This window comes from Erpetoichthys calabaricus, chromosome 5 (assembly GCF_900747795.2).
Source record: "Erpetoichthys calabaricus chromosome 5, fErpCal1.3, whole genome shotgun sequence".
NCBI classification, from domain to species: Eukaryota; Metazoa; Chordata; class Cladistia; order Polypteriformes; family Polypteridae; genus Erpetoichthys; species Erpetoichthys calabaricus.
Window position 1 is genome coordinate 216,919,340 of NC_041398.2, and position 21,462 is coordinate 216,940,801.

General features: G+C 34.6%; 1 protein-coding gene across 1 annotated transcript in view; it reads right to left on the reverse strand.

The window, feature by feature from the left end:
• Positions 1–21,462, reverse strand: part of fech (ferrochelatase) — a 59,180-nt gene that overhangs the window by 9,929 nt on the left and 27,789 nt on the right. Inside the window, exons 8-9 of the mRNA XM_028802532.2 lie at positions 10,142–10,249; positions 1,752–1,916 (exon numbers count right to left, since the gene is read on the reverse strand). Of these exons, the coding sequence (XP_028658365.1) occupies positions 1,752–1,916; positions 10,142–10,249 (273 nt within the window). The remainder of the gene's footprint in view (positions 1–1,751; positions 1,917–10,141; positions 10,250–21,462) is intronic.

Sequence of the window (21,462 nt, forward strand, 5' to 3'; positions counted from 1 at the left end):
TGTGAAAAGGTAGTAATGATAGCAACAAATAAATGCAACATGTCTTTCTTTCTCTTAATATGTAGATCAATAATGCCTCACTTTTAGCCAGTGCCTGGATAAGATTTTATTACAATATTGATAAATCTACCTCTAACCTTAGTGGTTCTAAAATTCATGTCATATGCATTTGTAAAGGTTCAGTACTTCTATAATATAAATGTAGTCCTCATTTTAATAAATTTTAATTTAACTTGACAGTTTTAATTTCAAATACTACAGCACAATAATGAAAACAATATGTAAAAATAATAATGTTTTTACACATTTGAAGCATAGGCATTTATGTGACTATGTTCAGTTTAACATAGCAAGGCACAATAGGTGTGACATTGAAATCTAAGATCATTTCATTTGAAATTGAACTGGATATTTTAATCTTCATATTTAATTACTGTATATCACAGTGTCTAAAAAATAAAACTGCTCAAAAATATAAAACTTACAAGAATTTAGAAACTGATCAATTCTGTAGAGTCAAATGTAAATGAGTATATATCGTGACTTTTTTCCTTATACTTCTCTTTGATGTGTTAACTTGTTTTACTGTACTTTCTGTATCAACTAAAACATGTGATGTATATTATTTACCTTGTATTTAAAAATCAGTTTTCTAAAACAAATTTATTATTGTTTTAGATAATGAAATGATATAGTTTGATTAACTAACAATATACTGAGTGATAATATACATTAATTTACAAATTGTATTGCAGATACTTCATTGTTTACTTATAAAGAGAAATTGAATTCCTACAGAAATACACCTCAATTATAAAAAAAAACCAAAAAAAAAAAAACCACCTTGAAGCTTTCACTATTCCAGAAATTGAAAATTTAAGCTCTCAATAAACCTCTATTCAGATATCAAATTTTAAGAGACATTTTAACTTGCCATTATGAGACAAAAAAAATCTCTATCGTACAAGATTGTTAACCCTAAGTAACTACGTTAAAAAGATCTGTATTTACAAAGGCACTGTTAGCCTGAGAAAAGACGACTGACTGGTGACTTTTGAAACAAGCCTAGAGACGAGATAAACTAAAATGTGAATGCAGCAGTCCTTCCATCAAATATAAAAGAAATCGTTTTCTCTGCCAAAAATAAGAAGACCTGGGGATGACATACTGCTCTAGTGGCCCTAGACATTAATCAGAACCACAGTATACTAGTGAAGAGAGGACTGACAAGGGGAAGAGAGACTAAATCCCTTCTCCTTACAATGCAGCAAATCTAGGTACAGTTTCTTGTATCCAAGGTCCACGGTAATCAACCTTCAAAGCTTAGTCTGCTTGTAATGGAGCTTCTGCCCCCATTTTCAACTCCTTACAAAAACACTGGTTTACAATGTAGTTCTCACTTTTTAGAATAAAGCTCTGCTTTAAACATTATTTATCTAAGGTGCTTTTCCAATTCCTCAACTGATCTTTCACTCCAGGATGGCTAACGAATACACAGAGATTATAAAACTTCAGCCACCTGGCTGGATTGACTGGAAAAGGGTGTCGGAAGTTGAAAATCTCAGGCAGCCAGGGACCTTCAGTTATTACACTAACGGAATGACCATGTGCATCAGAAGATATTTAATAGATATAGGAGAAACAAAAATATCAACAAAAACCAGAATCATTTCCACACACAAAACAAATCTAAGACACTATTTTATAACACAACGCACGACAACTTAATGAATATGGCATGATTCACTCACCTCTTTCCCCAAAACCTGTGCATATTCAATATCCAGTTCATGTAATGTTTCAATGTGATCACTGGTGAATGCTATAGGAACTAGAAGCAGGTTTTTCTTTCCTCTCTGACATAACCCCTTGATAGTTTCATCTGTTTGAGGGCCCAGCCAAGGCATGGGTCCCACCTAACAGGAAAGCAAAATTTGCATTACAGTTAGTATACTTCTCATCATTTTTTGGAATGCATATCAAAACTAAGTAGATGTAATCTTAGCTCAGTTGGCTTAAACAAATTATGAAAAAGGCATCTCAGAAACTAACACCATCATATTTGTTTTTGCACTTTGCTGGATTTGGGCAAATTGAAAAGGTCTATAGTCAATTAAAATAGCCATAAGACAACATTACATGTCAAAAATGTCCCTTTATGATTAACATCATGGATCATCTGAAGTAATGTGGGTACATGTCTGGGAATAAATTAAATCCATCCACATTCTTAACTGAACTTTTCCAATACAGTATCGAAGGCATCTCACCTACTTTGGAGCTAAACATGGATGAGACACCAGGCTATAATAAGAACCAACCATATATACACACACCCACACACAGTGTGCTGTTGCTTTACATTATTGAGGAAACAAGAACATTCAGAGAAAAACTAGAAGTGAACACTTGGAGAAAATGTAAACTTTCCACAAACAGTGTCCGTGCTAAGCACTGCACCACAACATCTCTGGGAAAAAGACAGATGAAAAGTAAATGCATCTTATACTTAGTACCCATTAGGTGAAATCAAAAACAAATTTAATTTGAGCCCTCTATCAAAATAAAATACACAGTATGTAAAATAGAATATTAATAATTATCCTTTCATTCATTAAGTAGATGAAGATCTTAATTTTTTTTAATAAACGTCTTGGATTATTACAATTCTGGGAAAACACCATTAACATCTTGAGGTAGAATATCCAAAGCAGACATTTACAACCAGCAAAGGAAATCCAAGGATAACATTTAAATCAGTGCACCTATGATGAAAGTTGGTTTTACTACATCTTGACACATACTGTATCACCAGCCTACTATATTGTGTTGATGTAATTATAATCATAGTTTAATATGGAAAAAATCATAAAATTATATACTCACAACAATCTAAATTTTGAATGTCTAGGTGTCACACACTTACTAAAACAATACTCTACATCAGCCCCAATTTAGAAATCCCCAAAAATACTTTTCTCACATTTCTAACATCACTAATTTTTCCATTCAGTAACTTACATACACATTGCACAGTGCACACACTGTTGCATAAGGTGTGCATATGTGCTGTACATTTGAATCGCCAATTTGATTAATTCTCAGTACATACAAGATCTGATCAATCAGCTGTTCTTTGATTGTGAAACTCACAATATCCATGAAAAACTATTTGGCTCATTCTTGATTTCTTTATTATTGGAAATTTTTAACAAATAATACTTTTAGATCTCCATCCAAAATGTAGTATTACCAAATGTCTTTTTAATTTCTATTAATTGTTGAATAAAGTTACAGTGGTGTGAAAAACTATTTGCCCCCTTCCTGATTTCTTATTCTTTTGCATGTTTGTCACACAAAATGTTTCTGATCATCAAACACATTTAACCATTAGTCAAATATAACACAAGTAAACACAAAATGCAGTTTTTAAATGATGGTTTTTATTATTTAGGGAGAAAAAAAATCCAAACCTACATGGCCCTGTGTGAAAAAGTAATTGCCCCCTTGTTAAAAAATAACCTAACTGTGGTGTATCACACCTGAGTTCAATTTCCGTAGCCACCCCCAGGCCTGATGACTGCCACACCTGTTTCAATCAAGAAATCACTTAAATAGGAGCTGCCTGACACAGAGAAGTAGACCAAAAGCACCTCAAAAGCTAGACAACATGCCAAGATCCAAAGAAATTCAGGAACAAATGAGAACAGAAGTAATTGAGATCTATCAGTCTGGTAAAGGTTATAAAGCCATTTCTAAAGCTTTGGGACTCCAGCGAACCACAGTGAGAGCCATTATCCACAAATGGCAAAAACATGGAACAGTGGTGAACCTTCCCAGGAGTGGCCGGCCGACCAAAATTACCCCAAGAGCGCAGAGACGACTCATCCGAGAGGTCACAAAAGACCCCAGGACAACGTCTAAAGAACTGCAGGCCTCACTTGCCTCAATTAAGGTCAGTGTTCACGACTCCACCATAAGAAAGAGACTGGGCAAAAACGGCCTGCATGGCAGATTTCCAAGACGCAAACCACTGTTAAGCAAAAAGAACATTAGGGCTCGTCTCAATTTTGCTAAGAAACATCTCAATGATTGCCAAGACTTTTGGGAAAATACCTTGTGGACTGATGAGACAAAAGTTGAACTTTTTGGAAGGCAAATGTCCCGTTACATCTGGCGTAAAAGGAACACAGCATTTCAGAAAAAGAACATCATACCAACAGTAAAATATGGTGGTGGTAGTGTGATGGTCTGGGATTGTTTTGCTGCTTCAGGACCTGGAAGGCTTGCTGTGATAGATGAAACCATGAATTCTACTGTCTACCAAAAAATCCTGAAGGAGAATGTCCGGCCATCTGTTCGTCAACTCAAGCTGAAGCGATCTTGGGTGCTGCAACAGGACAATGACCCAAAACACATCAGCAAATCCACCTCTAAATGGCTGAAGAAAAACAAAATGAAGACTTTGGAGTGGCCTAGTCAAAGTCCTGACCTGAATCCAATTGAGATGCTATGGCATGACCTTAAAAAGGCGGTTCATGCTAGAAAACCCTCAAATAAAGCTGAATTACAACAATTTTGCAAAGATGAGTGGGCCAAAATTCCTCCAGAGAGCTGTAAAAGACTCATTGAAAGTTATCGCAAACGCTTGATTGCAGTTATTGCTGCTAAGGGTGGCCCAACCAGTTATTAGGTTCAGGGGGCAATTACTTTTTCACACAGGGCCATGTAGGTTTGGATTTTTTTTTCTCCCTAAATAATAAAAACCACCATTTACAAACTGCATTTTGTGTTTACTTGTGTTATATTTGACTAATGGTTAAATGTGTTTGATGATCAGAAACATTTTGTGTGACAAACATGCAAAAGAATAAGAAATCAGGAAGGGGGCAAATAGTTTTTCACACCACTGTATGTATAACTTTATAACTTGTGTATAAGCATAGTCTCTATCCAGATTCATGAATACATGCTGTGAAAGATAATTTCTAATGTAACATGTAATTCTTATACAATGAAAGACCAATCCAACAACTCTAGCTAAGAATCCTTAGACATCCTTTACATAATAAATACAGTAAAACTCTGTGATAAACACTGAATTTCTACACTGTGATATGCTGGGCTGGTAAGATTACTTCAGAGAGAGGCCCACCAAATCAACAGGCTGATTAAGAAGGCCGGCTCAGTTATCGAACATACTCTTGACCCATTGGAGGTAACAGCGGAAAAGAGAACTCTAAACTGTGGGCCAACATGAATAATGTAGCACATCCTCTGTCTGTGACACACTAAGTACTTATAGCCAAAGAATTATTCAGCTGAAGTGTATGAAAAATTGCTACACCATGGCTTTTTCATACCTAATGCAATATGTCTTTAGAATGCCTTTCTGTGACTGTTCTTTTAATTTTAGCCAGATCATAACTTGTGTTCTTTTTTCTTGTAATTCTTATGTGCATTTAAGAGAGTGTACTCCTTCAGAAAAAAACAAATTTCCCTCTTAGGGCAAAAAAGTCAGAAAGAACATTTTTAAATACTGCTTTTACAAGGTAAGATACAGCTGTCAGCAACATTGACAGCATTTCTGAATGTTTTTATGAAACATTTTGGAATTTGTTATTAGTGATTTGTATGTTATGATTTGCATATTTTTTGTTATCTATGTTGCTATGACATGTGCGGTCAGTTGCCAGACACACAATGTTGACATAGGTTAAAAACATGGGTTGTATTCTAATATGTACATTACAGCCAACAACTCAACTCATTCTGTGTTATTATGGAATGACATAAAATGATACATATGCCGTATGTATCATTTTATGTAATTCCAAAACCTCTTGTGCTCCCAGCTACCAAGCCAATACATATTTGGCAGCCTTAGGAGCAAAGCAGGAAACAACAATGAATGAGGCAGCAATCTATCTATACCTGGCCACACGTATAAACACCCCAGTTGTGAGTTACCAACAAACTTAATATACCTTATGTATATGAGAGGAAAATCTAGGTACCAAAAGAAAAACTTGCATGGACAAGGGAAGAACATGTAAATCTCATACAGAGTTGTGAAGCAGTAGTGCGAACTACTGTGCCACAGGGCAGCATAATTACAATTTATTCAAAACTAACAAACATGGTTTCCAAAAAGAAATCTTTCCAAGGAGCAATACTTATGGGTCTATAATAGAGAATGCTAAGTATGGATTTGCATTTTAAAATATATGACAATAAAAATATTCAATAACAAATATAAATCTCACAAGGCCTCACAATTGAGTTTATCAGGTTAGAACTTTCACATTTCTGTAAACATAGTGAGCATAACTTAATTATTTCTTTTCATTTGTTTGCTGTATCACATTTATTCACAATTTAAAACTAAATAAATGCCCTTTTTAATCAAGATACATTCAATAATAAATTTAATCAATCAATAAGCAGAATTTGAAATATTTCAGCTATATGTTCATAAACAATCCTTAATATTTTTCCACAATAAAAGTTTTTAAGATATATAAAAATATGAAACTCATTACCAGTAAAAGCCGAGTCTATGCATTTGTGACATACAACAAAATTTCATTAATTAACAGAATAGCCCAACTCTCAGTTATATTTATGTCTAATAACCCATCATTACAATAACTGGCTAAAAAAGGAATTCATTTCAGACAATTACTAATATGCTCAGTTTTCATTGTTATATCTATTTTCATTTTTATATTTAACATTTCCTTTAGGGACCAAAGATTTCTAAAAGTAAAAAAATAAATAAATAAAATAAAGCTTTGCCACTTCTTTAAGATATGCATTCTGTAGTTATTACAAAAGATGTCTGTGACAGAAAAAGATTTTCTGTACATTTCAGATATAAAAAATGCCTTTTCAGGCGGGTCTGTACAAAGAACTGAAAGAATAAAAATTTATTATTTCATAATGCCAAATTAAGGAAAAAGTAGCACATTGAATTGCTCTTTTAAGCCACTAGATTGTATCAGATGCTCACATCAGTCAATTAGTTTGTTTTTATGAGAATTACAGATTCATTTCTACTTCTCCCTTTCAGAGATTTAATGTTACCTAGATAATCATTTTCAGATGATTGTTTCAGTTTTACATCAATATAATCTATCTAATGTGTGTATCTGGCTGCGGTGGGCTGGCACCCTGCCCGGGGTTTATTTCCTGCCTTGCGCCCTGTATTGGCTGGGATTGGCTCCAGCAGACCCCCATGACCCTGTGTTAGGATATATCGGGTTGGATAATGGATGGATGTTTCATTTTTACATCAATATATCTATCTAATGTATGTATTTGGCTGTGGTGGGCTGGCGCCCTGCCCGGGGTTTGTTCCTGCCTTACGCCCTGTGTTGGCTGGGATTGGCTTCAGCAGACCCCCATGACCCTGTGTTAGGATATAGCAGGTTGGAAAATGGATGGATGGATGTATTTGGGAAGTTATACAAAATTCTAAGTACTGTAAATGTAGAAATATCAATACACAATTATTTTTTTTAGCTTACACATATTATCATTATCAAGAAAGGGGAAAGTAGGCTCATTTTAATTAGGAGACTGCATTCCTATAATGTGAGTAGCAATAGTCTTCAACTCTGTGATAACCAGTGTGATTTTCTACACTGTGGTGTACTAAGCCGGTAACATCACTTCATGTGAGGTCCACCAAATCAAAAAGATAAACAAAAGGGCAGGCTCAGTAATGGGACACACTTAGGACCCCTTGAAGGTTGTAGCAAAGAAAACACTTAAAACAAAACTGAGTGTCATTGTGGCCAATGCTGCACATCTTCTCTCTGATATACTGTGAGGATTTCAGCCAACAAAATATTCAGTAAAAGTGTGTCACGCCACAGGGACTCCTTTATACCAACAGCAATATGCCTGCATAATGCCTCACTTTGACCATGACTGCCAAGTGAAAAGTCTTCTGTCTTTTCAATTTTTTTCCATTTTAGTCATTCTCTTGTGTTGTGTGTGTGAACATATTTATCTATCTACTCATTTATTTAATGAGATTCAATACAAGAAATAATTTCCCCCTGGGGACAAATAAAGTTCTGTCTATCTATCTAAGTTCACAGTTAATATCTGAACACTTTTCAACCCTACTACTTTGAACTGATTAAGGCTGTCTTATTAATTACAGGTATAAAGTTTAACCCAACAGTCCATGACTTTTCAAGGTCATCTTCTATGTGAATTGCCATCAGCCATAAAGAGGATTAAACACTGCAAGGCACCAATAAATACTAAATACCGGGAAAGTATACACTTAGAAGTTGTTTCTTTTCCAATAAATTCAACTATAGTTATAAGGAAACTTGAAGGGTGTTATCTTAGGTATTATGCTGGAACAGGAAAATACATTGAAATGCCATTACCTGAATGAAATTTGTGCATAGCTAACAGTGATAATGTGTCTAGTATAACAGCAGATACAGGCACTTAAAAGTTTAAAATCCATACACTTTTCTACATCTACTTGTCCAATTGATTGTCACTGAAGCATGTGCTTGCTTCTAGTTCTTTTTTTTTTTGCCTAAACATTGCTTGTATTACTTGTAAAACATTCAAAATATGTAAACATGAACAAAAGATATGAGTGTCTCTTGTACCCAGTAACATCATGACCAAAGTAGGAATAAATCCCAGAGAAGGCATTAAAGTTCAATACATTATTTGTAATACTATGAGCTATGTAAAACACAAGCAGATATCAAGTATGTAGAATCATTTTATGATTTATGAAATAATTTTAATTTTTGCAATGTACTTTAAATAAGAAATGAGACGAAGAAAAGCTGTTATGTCTTTTTCAGCAATGTAAGCCAAGCACCCACGTTATGTAAAATGCAAACAGCTTCTGCACATGGGACTTTTTCTTTAGATGCCCTACTTTTATCTCATCACACCATTCTGAGCACCCTTTTCTGTTTTAACTGACATAATTGTTAATATCACATCAGAACGCTAAAACATTTTTATTGAGTGGGAAATTATTCTGCAACAGTGTGTCAAGAAACGTTACTGAAGCTCCTGTATACTAACAGCAATACGCCTGCATAATGCCACACTATGGCTGAGACAGCCAAGTCTGAAGTTTTATTACAAACTCTCTTGCATTTCAGTAATTCTGCTGTATGTTCAGATCATAGTGTATGTGTATATTTATTTATCTACCTATTTATGTATCTATTTATTTAAAGGGCTTCTGGAAAAAGCCAAATAGTTTGTTCATTCGTCCTTTCTATCTGTCCATCTATCCATCCATCCATCTAAATCAACTTAAATATGTGATACACCAGTATATATATATTTTTAACCACAGCAAAAAGTGACAAGTGGAGGGATGTGTTGGAGTACAATAACTATGTTCAGGCATGAGAAACAAAATATATTCTTATATGGGGCAGACAAGTGACAGTAATTAGCAATACTGGCTTACACCTTTAGGAACTTGGATTCTACTACTACTCCAGCTCCGTTAGTGTGACATCTGTATGTCCACTCCTTGTTCATGCGAGTTTTCTGCAAAGATTCTGTTTTTCTTCAGTAATGTACATGTTTGGATTTTTGACAGCACTAATAATTGGTCTTGGGGTATGTGTAGATGCACAAAAGAGGTTTCCTTCCTTTAAGTTCAAAATGATGGTACTGGATTTAGTACATTTTGACCATGTATCGTCAACAACGAGTTCAGAAAGATTTTCCTAATGTTGGAATTAATAAATCATTTAATATAGACAAACAACAGTAGAAACATTAAACTTCATAAATGACAGTATCACCAAAGGTTAAATTATTATTATCATGTGGAAAACTATACTGAATTTAAGTGACTACTGAATTTAAGTTAGTTTAAAATGATAATTTTCTAAGGCGTAGCTTTACTTTGGACAAGTTAAAAAATGAGAACATATAGCCAAAATAAAAGAGAATAAAACATATTGTAATCCTGCTGCTCAACTGTCAAAATAACTATAAGGAATGCTAAACAAAAAAATCACAATGAGAAGAAAAAAAAAAATCACATGTGTACAGAGTAATTTGAGTGAATTCAGCAGAAAAATTAACAGCACTTACATATATGTTCATTAAATATAACCAGGTTTACCTTGGATTGCCACACTAGTCTGTAAGGATTGCAGTAATTCAGCTTTTCCATGACATGCTGTACTGTGGCTCCCACCTCTTGAGGGTATGGATCCCCACGATTCACTACCTAAAATAAGATCACATTAATTCATTTCTAGTTAGAACAACTGGTACAGGGAAAAGAAAAGTGTACCCCATAAGCCAAAAAGGATATTTTTGTATCATCCAAGTAATATTCATCAAACAATTATTGACTAAATATTTGTTTTAACAATTATACCTTTGGTCTTAGAAGATAAAAGGTCAAATTAAATAAAAATACACTACTGATAAAAAAGTGTGTTTTTAATCTACATTTTTAAGAGCCACTAAGGTATGGCTTTTAAATGTTAACATTTTTAAATCAAATTGCTGCTCATGATGAAACACACCTTATAATTAGGTGGCCTGTCCATGTACTCATTCTGCCTCATTAGTATTTCCTACCACTGGATACTTCAACTTTCTAAGAAAGGCAACAAAATGTACTGAAAATTGTACTTAATCAAAAATCTGAAATCACTATATACTGTATATACTATACTATATATACGGGTAACCACCCATACAAATCAGGTCGGGACCCAGACTACGAATGCAATGAATGTAATTACTCCGATCTACAGGCTGTCAAATAAACAAACTACACGCTGTGGCACAGCGTAAAGGGACTTCGTCTCTGACGCTGACGTCCGAGGTTCAATCCCCGCAAGGGGAGCAGTAGAGCGTGTATGCCTGATGAGCCCAAATATGGGTGAAACACATGTCGCGTACTCTTTGCATTATTTGACAGTAAACTATGCAACATTCCATAATCTGCTTTTCGCAACTGAAGAGGGCCCCGTGGCGTTTGCCGAATGGCAGACCAACCACATGCGTTACCTGGTAGGTAACCACCCATACTAATGAGGTCGGGACTCACACTACGAATGCAATGAATAAATATATATATATTTCTAGATATGATCAAAAGAAGATTTAGGATGTGTACACACTAATACTGTATATATTTGTTTGAGAATCTCTGTAAAAATTGTTCCATGTTTATTATAATATGTATTCAGTACAATGACATTCTTATTGACAGGTCTTCCAACCAATGGTGACAGCAATATAATATCAACTGCTGAAAACGAAGATAGCACTCTACATTAAATGCAACATCATACATATAAGAAACAAACATTGGGTACAATTTGGCACAAGAAAAAGTTAAAGTCTTTCTCAAAATATATAAAGCAAAAATAAAATAAAACTAAACTAGAATGTAACTTTTACTGTGGATCATGCTGTTTAAAACAAATATTTACAGAGAAACATTAGCTATACAAGTAATTGACCTAACAAATAAACTAAGACAAGATTTGTTTTAATAATTTTTGGTTTTATATATATATATATATATATATATATATATATATATATATATATATATATATATATATATATATATATATATATATATATATATATACATATACACATACATACACAAACATGCATGCACGCACGCACTTTTGTTTTGAAGTTACTTTCACTAATATTGTATTTATGGAAACGGGAATTATTGCTAAAGCATAAACTTCCTTTTTAAAATTTTAGTGTTTAGATGTTATTTTGGTATAAAATATTTACTGATTGTCAGTTTATTTTAGATGATCTAAAAAAGTTGTTTAGTTGCAATTTCAGTTATAAGTACAGCATGTGGGGATAATAATTAGGTGAATACTGGTTATCAACTCACTGTTACAATCTTATCCACTGCTGTAATGCTAACTTCTGCCTAATATTCAATTAAATTCAGTTTGTTTTTTATATCTATTTTCACTAAAAACACAATGTGTTCACAACATCCAAATGTGGTTTTTTTTGTACTTTTCCAAGGCATTTAGAGTAATCTTAAGAAACATGACAGAACTATATGGGGAAAAAATTGGCCCCAAAGCAAGTTTAATAAAGGAGTTATTTAGCTAATACTGAGATTTGGCATTCTGTATTTTTAATACTTAGAAAATTACATAACATATAGACACATTACAAGGGGCAACAAATAAAGAATGATTAAACATGGTAAATTTAGTAAATCATCTTAAAAAGTCAGCACTTAGATAATACTTTACCAGTCTGTCACACTCATTTCCATTTTTTATTATTTATTTTATATAATAGATTAAAAAGAAATAAAAATCAAACTTGTATTATTATCACAGCACAGATGTGAATTCTAAACAATAACATAGCAAGCATCATGTTCTGAAAATTGATGAATATGAATTTAGGGAATATTAAATACCACTCTGTAAAATGAAACTATGTTTACAAAGTAATATAAAAAAGTCAAGTTAACAAAAATGAACAGGTGCAAATATTTGTTTGTAAAGATAGACTTTGAGTAAATGAATAAGTATATTCCGTTTCCTCATTCTAAAGCAAGTACTGTACATAGTTAAAATGATTAGAGAATGTATACAACTCCACCTACTGATATGATGAAGAATAGCATCCTGCCCTTGGTCAAATAAAAGACAAACCGTCTAATTTAGAAAAAAGGAGCAAATGCAATTAACTGCCTAAAAGGTCTCACTTTTGTTTCAAGCATGTAGCCTCAAAAAAAATTTAGTGACTGATTTCATAGTTATGTTTTAAAAACTGACTAAAATAACCATCTTTCTGAACTTCACAGAGAAGTAATCAACTAAGAAGGCTGTCAGAGCATTCTGTTAACTGCAAAAACTGCCAATACTTTTAATTAAACTAGGAGAGGGAGTAAGTTAGGTCTAGAAGGACATGTAAGATATCAGACAATGCTAGTGACAGTAATACAGAATACAAGGATGAAATTAAAAATTGGAAGAGATTGGCAGAAGGACTGGCTACCGGTAGTATACTCTTTCACTAAGTATTGTATTTAAATATAACAAGTTTCTATTCTATTATAAGATGTTTTGCTCTTTGCTCTTTTAATCTGTCTAAAGATTTTGGTCCCTCTCTACCTATACAAAACATAGGGTATAAAATAGGATAAACATGATTAGTACAGAATAAATTGTTTTACAGCTATGTTATGCAAATTACCTTAGCCTTCATAAGCTCAAGCTATTCCATATTTGTTAGTACTTTCCCTTGTAAACCCATGTTGTTCATATGTCAGATGCTCTCTCAGATCTCTTGTAATAAAAGGTGTCCATTGGAACCACTGCAGTGGCAATCTCAGCCATTATTTATAGAAAATTTCCTGGTTTCATTTATATAACAGGAGATTATATTTGAGTCTGCTTTAGTTTGTTGATGAGACACAGATTAATAATGAAATCAGACTTTGAACAGAAAGATGAAAGGGTAGAGAGTTACACAGAGTAGAAACACACAACTATATAAAATATTAAAAAAGCAAGTTTATAGGGGAATATTATAGTAATAAGATATTTAAACTGGAAGCACAGGAACAGGCCTTCATGCACGCAATTAATTATTTTTAATTAATAAACACTGTATCATATGTCAAAACCCCAATGAAAAAAAAAGAAATTACACATTCAATATTCTGTAATACACAATACTACACTGTGTTTAGGTCATTAAATCATTATGGTCTAGGGATGTAACAAGTTTCACAGTGTAACAGCAGAGTATAGATATTAAAGGAAACAAATGTTATTTAAAATTTTTGAGTAAATGTGGCAAAGTCTAAAAATGAGAAACTTTCGGCATGGAGATTGGTGAACAGCAGTAGGGTCAAATTAAACTATACTACACACAATGAGGTGTACATTCATTCCAAAATACACAAGAAACAGAAAATGTAAAAAAGAAAATCTCACTGGAGGAATAAGGAATGGACAGAGAAATTATAGAAAGCAGCTTGATAATGCATACAGAACAAATAACTCTAGCACAAATCAAATGGCTTATAAGCATGTATGAGAGCAACAGTGAAAAAGGAATTCAGTAATGCCAAAAGGCAGTTAGAGAAGAATACAGATGAAAAGGCTAAGGTCAATGTTATGAGGCTCTTTCAGTATTTGACAATTATAACAAAAGACCCAATCAGCAACAGAGTTGCAAATAATTACAAACTGTACAAAACAGGACTTGGACCATAACCTGTTTTGGAATGGTGTTCCACGTAGATGACTAATATAGTTGCCAAAACAAGGAAAACGGATTACTATCGGAAAGAGATGGTATGCTCTATAATTAAGCAGGTTGCCACAGAAATAATAGCAGAAGTGCAATCAAAGCAATGTTGAATAGGGCTGGATGACAATATGTGATAATACACATTATACTCTTGGGGAGTTTGAATTGAAAGTGGAATATTAGGAGGCACTAAAAGGTTGATGTCAGTTTCTCCCAGTCTTAAAAGGTAGCAACATTGAGGCGTATGTTTTTCATTATACCCTGCTACCCACTAGAATTTACAGACAAACTGGAGATTGCTGAAGTTCATGTTGGCAGAGACTCCAGAAGCCAGACAAGCAAGAGCCCTAAACAGCAATCCTGAGGAGTGATTGGGGAATTTACTCCAGAAGCAGTTCTCCAGAGAGTGTGAAATCAGGAGAAAAGGTACAGGGTAAGCACACAACTGGTTACAGAAAAAGTGGCCTAGTAAAAAGTAGAGGAAAAAGATTGAGCAAGAGGAAATTTGAACTGGGACCAAATAGTCAAGTACATAGACTTTTCTTTTATTATATTTTGTACCTTTCAGTTTCCAATAATCTGCATCCTTCTGTTTGTAATTAAGCTTGTCTGGATAAAGTACTTTACTTATTTTTGTCTTCCCTGGTATTATGTAAAATCGGGGGCAACTCAGAAGGACACATTGTCAACCGCAGCCAAAAAGGAAAAAAAAAGTCTTCACTTACTCAGTAACCTTGATCTTGTTGTAAACATTTTATGATTTTAAACTTATGCAGACAAAATGTACTGCTACTATTTAAAAAAGCTGAAATAACAGATTGTAAATCATCAGAATAAATCATCATGAAATTTACTGGATATGGCCTAAGGAAGGTAGAGATTGTATCACTACATTCTTTGGAAATTTCTAATAATGGGAAGCTAACAAATGTCATTTAATTACAATATATACTATAAACATACTATCTGGCTGATCCTACCAACTGCAGGCTGGGATGATTAGTTTGATATGCACATTGTGAAAATGAATGGAAGCAATTAGCAAAGACAAAATTGGACAACAAGAGTTATTTCTGAAAACTGTGATATGAAAGTATTGGCTGCGTGTGGTCTTCAGCACAAAAAACAACCCGAAGACTCCCTAGCAGTTTTACTATATTCGTGAACTTGGAGAGGCGTTAGCTAACTCTAAAGAATTACCAGTGCAGAGGACATGGACCTACTGGCATTCGTAAGAAGACACTGGCGATACCATATCTTAGCTGTATCGCTGGCATAAGAGTCATATTAATCTTTGTCTACGGAAATTACCTCCAGATAGACTAAGTTTTTAGTAAAAACTTCCAGCCTTGCTGTCCATTGCTGAGGCGTTTCATTTGCATGTTGTTAAGCCATAGCATTTGCTTTGTTTCAACATTGTGTCATTAGCATGACGTCACTGAAGCGTGCTGGCATTTGCTGCACACAGGTCTTTCATAGTGAGAAGTGAGGTGCATGCAGGTGTCATCTAGTGGCTGTGGTTGAGCGTGAGCAGAGCAGATTGCTCCATACACACACAGGTCTTACATTCATTCATTCATTTTATATATCTTAATACATAATTCGCCTGTCTACTCACTCACTCACACACTTCCATCCGAAGCCGAATGCGCAGTCGCCTTCTGCGCACGTCCGAAGCCGAATGCACAGTCGCCTTCTGCGCAGCTGCCCGAAAAACCTTACGAGACCGACATCCAACCCCAACATCGCGGCAGGCAGTGGATTTACGGCCGCAAAAATTCAAAGAGAAAGGCAACTTCGATTAAAGCTCTAGAGGCCTGAAAGACGATTTCGAATACAGCTCGAGGCCTAATTACGCATTCTGATTCAGTTACACATTCATTCAATACACCTATATCAGGTTTGTGGTGCTTATCCATCTATCCATTTTCCAACCCACTGAATCCGAACACAGGGTCACGGGGGTCTGCTGGAGCCAATCCCAGCCAACACAGGGCACAAGGCAGGAACCAATCCCGGGCAGGGTGCCAACCCACCGCATGTGGTGCTTATACTTATTACTATTCCATATTGTACTGGAACATTCATCATTCAATATTATACTATAGGCCTGGAAAATTCATCAACTAAGTATAAGCCTGTACAGTAATGAGTAAAGCGGACTACAATCATTACAAAACAACTTCTTCGTTACTTATCATTTGTTCTTCATACACTGCTGACACAAACTCGTGCCCGTTTCATCTTACGTTGTCGAAACGGGCTCTTTGTCTAGTATATATATAAATAAATAAAAACTGAAGGAATTATTTTTTTTAGTTTAGACAACTACTATTAAAAGTTGACAACACTGAAGCATTTAAAATTTTGAAGAGAATTAAAAAGGAATGTTAGTTTAAAATAAGATCTTCAAGAAGAATATGGTAGCTCAGATGGCAGATGGTTAGGAATAAATGTTGCATTAACCTTAAAAGGTATTTCTGCACATTGAGAATAAAATATATGTGGAATAAGTTACCAGGCAGGGTAGAGGATAGTAGTACTTTGGAGACCTTCAAACCTTGAAATGACAGCATTTTGATAAAAGTAAATGGAGATTGACAAGGTACATTTGGCTGAATTATCTGTTCTTGTCAAAACATTTCTTAAGCTCTTAATAAAGTGGCTGTAACAAAAGACAGCAAAGCAAAAGTAAGTCCCCAGAAGTGAGATTAAGAACCACTAGAGTAAACAAGGTTCAAGGTTCATCGGAACTGTTCAATTTTACTTACTCAGTTATGCAGTATGATTTATATAGTAATTTCTGTATGGAGAAACTTCCCAACTCTTGATTTACAGTAATTGAATTACAGAGACAAGTAAAAATAAAAGATATAAACTACAATAATAATAGCAAATCAACCCTAAAGACATGAGTGTTCAGAGATGCCTTTATCCTAAAATCGCAGTAAGGGTCAAATGAGCTATAACTCCAGTGCTCCATCAAAAGTGGCTCAAAAGACAGCCAAGAAAAACAGGCCAAACATCTTATTTATACACTTGTCTTTAGGGATAAGTGTTTTATTATAGATGTATGGTCACATCAGAGTGCAGGGGCATGGAAAAAAATAATTACAAATGGCTTTCCCTATAGTATAACATACTGTAATAAATATACTATAAAACACAAGGGACAAACAAAGATACATTTGATATATACTCTAGCTGTAATCCAATACTTAGCTTTTAACCCTGCCCCTTCCAGCAAGAGGTTTTTGCTATTAACTGTACTATCAAATACTTTATATAAAATGAAAGTCACAAGTATCATAAAAATTGCTAACATAATATACAATGGTCCTAGAAAGATTTAATTTATTTTAGAGAAAATTCTATTTCTGCATAAATATGACTAAAATGTGGTCAGAATTTTGTAAGTCCTAAAACTAATAAAGAAAACCCAATTAAACAAATGACACACATTATACAGTACTTGTTCATTTATTTATTAAGGAATATGATCCAATGCTACATATTTGTGTGTGAAAAAGTATGTGTACCTCTGGAATTATCAGTTCATTTGAGGGGGAAATTCGAGTTAGGTGTTTCAATCAATGGGATGACAATCAGGTGTGAATGTGAGAGACCCTGTCCTATTTAAAGAACACAAATCTGGGTCTTCAGTATCAGTCTGATCTTCATCACACAAGTTTGTGAAAATGTGTTATGCCTTGATCAAAGGAGATTTCAGAGGACATCAGGAAATTGTTGTTGATGCTCACCACGCTGGAAAAGGTTACACAATAATTTCTAGAGAGTTTTTATTCCACCAGTCCATTCTCAGACGATTCTAAATGTTTAGAGAGCAGTAATATCATGAAGTTAATGTATTCTGTGTGGCGATCATATAGCAGCCCCTGTCAGTGCAAGTGGAAATCGGTTTAAGAAGCACATAGAGATTAACAACTGGGTCGGGGAACACTTAATATTAAGCATTTAATGTGCTACATTAGTAATGACGGAGTTAGTGAAAATCTAGTAAATTAAACATTGATTTTAAGATGAAACTTATGATGTTCTAATTTAATGACAAAGTAAACTGAGATTAACACGGAAATTTCGAAATTAAAGTCTAAATTTTGTCTTTAATCATGAGATAAACAACGAGACGAAAGTGGAAATGTCGAGAATAAAGTTGACAATTCGACTTTAATCTTGACATAGACTTTTTTACTTCACGGTGTCCTTATTTTTTTTTTTCTTCTCTGTGGCCCTAATTCACTTCTGTATCAGACAGATCATGTATAAATGGAGGAAATTTATCAACATTGTTACCCTCTCCAGAAGTGGCTGACTAAAAAAAAGATCACTTCAATAACAAGGCACTTGATCTTCCAGGAGGTCATAAAGAATTTCAAAGTAATGTCTATAGTACTAGGGTGTTGTACCGTGTTAGCCATTATGAATGTAGAGAAAAGCCAAGCAAAATGACACCTTTTATTGGCTAACTAAAAAGATTATAATATGCAAGCTTTCGAGGCAACTTAGACCCCTTCTTCAGGCAAGATGTAACGTCTTGTAAGTAATGTCTAAGGATCTTAAAGCCTCTCTGGCTTTGGCTAATGCCACTGATAATGAATTGTATTAATATTTGAAGAATGATGAACAATAATGGTGTATATGGCAGAGAAAACCACTACTCTCTAAGAAGAAAATTGCAGCCCATCTAAAGTTTTCTAAAGACCATGTAGATAAGCCAGAAAGCTATTGAAAGAGTGTTCTGTAGACAGAACAATCCAAAATAGAACTTTTTGGCTTGCATGAGAAGCGTTACATTAGGAAAAAAGCAAACATTGCATTTCAGCATAAGAACGTTTTCCTTTCTGTTAAACATGGTGGTGGCAGAATTATTATTAATTTGGGGCTATTTTACTGCCTCTGGACCAGGATTATTTGTCATCATTGATGAAACTATGAATTCTGAACCGTACCTGCAAATTCTACAGGAAAATGTCAGAGTAACTGTCCATGAACTGAAGCTCAAGAGGATATGGATCACGAAGCAAGACGGTAAACACACAAGTCATTCTGCCAAAGAATGGTTAAACCAAGCTTAAATTTATATTTTGGAATGGCAGAAAGTCCTGACCTTAGAAATGTTGTGGAAGGACATAAAGCAAGCAATTCATGCCACAAAGCCCAACATTCTTGAGCTGAAGCAGTTCTGCAAGAAATAATGAGCTAAAGTTCCTCCAAGCATATTGTATATACAAAACTGACCTACAGTTACTGCAAACATGTACTTGAAGATATTGCTGCACAAGTATAGCAATGGACCTGAAATGTGCCAATGCAATCTGTGAAGTTTTATTCCAAGCACATTATGTTATGAGGCCATAAAGCTGAAACTATGCAATTCAGCTGGTAGAGGGAAACTGCCAGGGAGATGGACAGAAACATGTGAAGGACACACAGGCAGGCTATTTAAAAAGTGCTGATGTTTACTGATCAATATATATGGCCAGGGCCACTGTCTGCGGAAGCCATGAGTGATTAGAACAGGGAAGGCACTATCTGGGCACAATCCATAAATAACATAGCTCAGATGGCAGTTGCCCATACCTGGCAAGGTTCATAAAACACTGAAAAATTTTGCAAATATATGAGTATTTATAATGGCAAAGATCTACCAAGAAGGCAGAAGCTGTCCCAATGCCGCCTTATATTCTGCCGGACTGGATGATATGCATTCATTAAGCATTCCCACTGAAGAACTGTATGATTACACTGTTCCACTGGCTTCTCTCCAGCCTGGATATGTACAGTATGCATAAATGATTATACTAAATTGTAATTTGGGAGTGGAAGCTACATTTTAAAGCAAGTTAAATACATACATCTCTTTTTGTTCCATTATTTCCGCCATGGTTATTAAAGGGATGTGTATAAAGCTCAAGTATGTTCTGCATTCAAAAAAGAACACAATTCCAGGGAGCATGTGCCCCCTGCTGGATACAACAAGGAGGTCATATCAGTTACGGAAAGCAAAGATTCACATACTACAGTATTTCACACATAAATATGTTAACAATAAATCATTTTCCTCAACAAATATGTGAAGAAGTATAACATTTTTGTGTAATTTCTTTAATTATTCCCTTTATTTAGTGTTAAAACATAAAATGTAAACATATGATCATGATTTAGGTCATATTTGTGGAAACATAAAGAACATTCTAAAAGTTTCACAATCAGCCTAGCACCACGCTAATAAATACATTTTTCAGTAGTCATCTGAATTATTTACATATAAATATGGTTGTCGTGGCTTTATGTAAATAAAATTACATTCACTCCAAATAGTGCATAGAAGAAAAATAATAGGCCTTTTTTAATTTAGGATAAAAGTGTTTTTAAAACTACCCTGTACATTTTAGTATACAGCAGGGGTGTTGAACACCAGGCCTGGAGGGCCGCAGCGGCTTCATGTTTTCATTCTAACCCTTTTCCTAATCACTGACCACTTTTCATTGCTAATTAACTAATTTTCCCTTCATTTTAATAGCCCTGTTTTTAAGGATTCAGTCCTCTGAATTTATTCCTTTCTTCATTAAATGAGAGACAAACAGAAATGAGATGTGAAACAAGCCGACAGACCCCAGCTAAATTGGGATTTCAAACTCCAACCAATTTCCCTCCAACCAGTCTCTTAATGAAAAGTTGATTCTTGCTGTTAATTAAACTCGTTATTTAATTCCACAGCTTGTTGCTGCTCTCATTCTGCCATGGCAGACATTTCTAAAACTGTTGGTTTTCTGTTTTTTTTCTAAGACCACCGTCAAAATGTTTTGGTGACCTGAGAGATCAACTTTACTGAGACCTTCACCTTTCGTTATTTTCAGATATTATGTGCTGGGCACAGGTGAGCTGGTCATATGGCAGCTTGTTTTGTGTCTCATTATTGTTTGGCTGCTAATTAAAGAAAAAGAGGCAACTAAGGCATCTGAGTCAAGTTAATTAAAACTTAGATGAAGTTAATTAGCAGCAAAAACATGTCACAAATGAAGAAGAAGGATAGAATGAAAACCTGCAGCCACTGCAGCCCTCCAGGACTGGAGTTCGACACCTGTGGTATACAGTAGGTTCAAAATAATGTTTTCCCCTTAGGGGCTTATTTAAAGC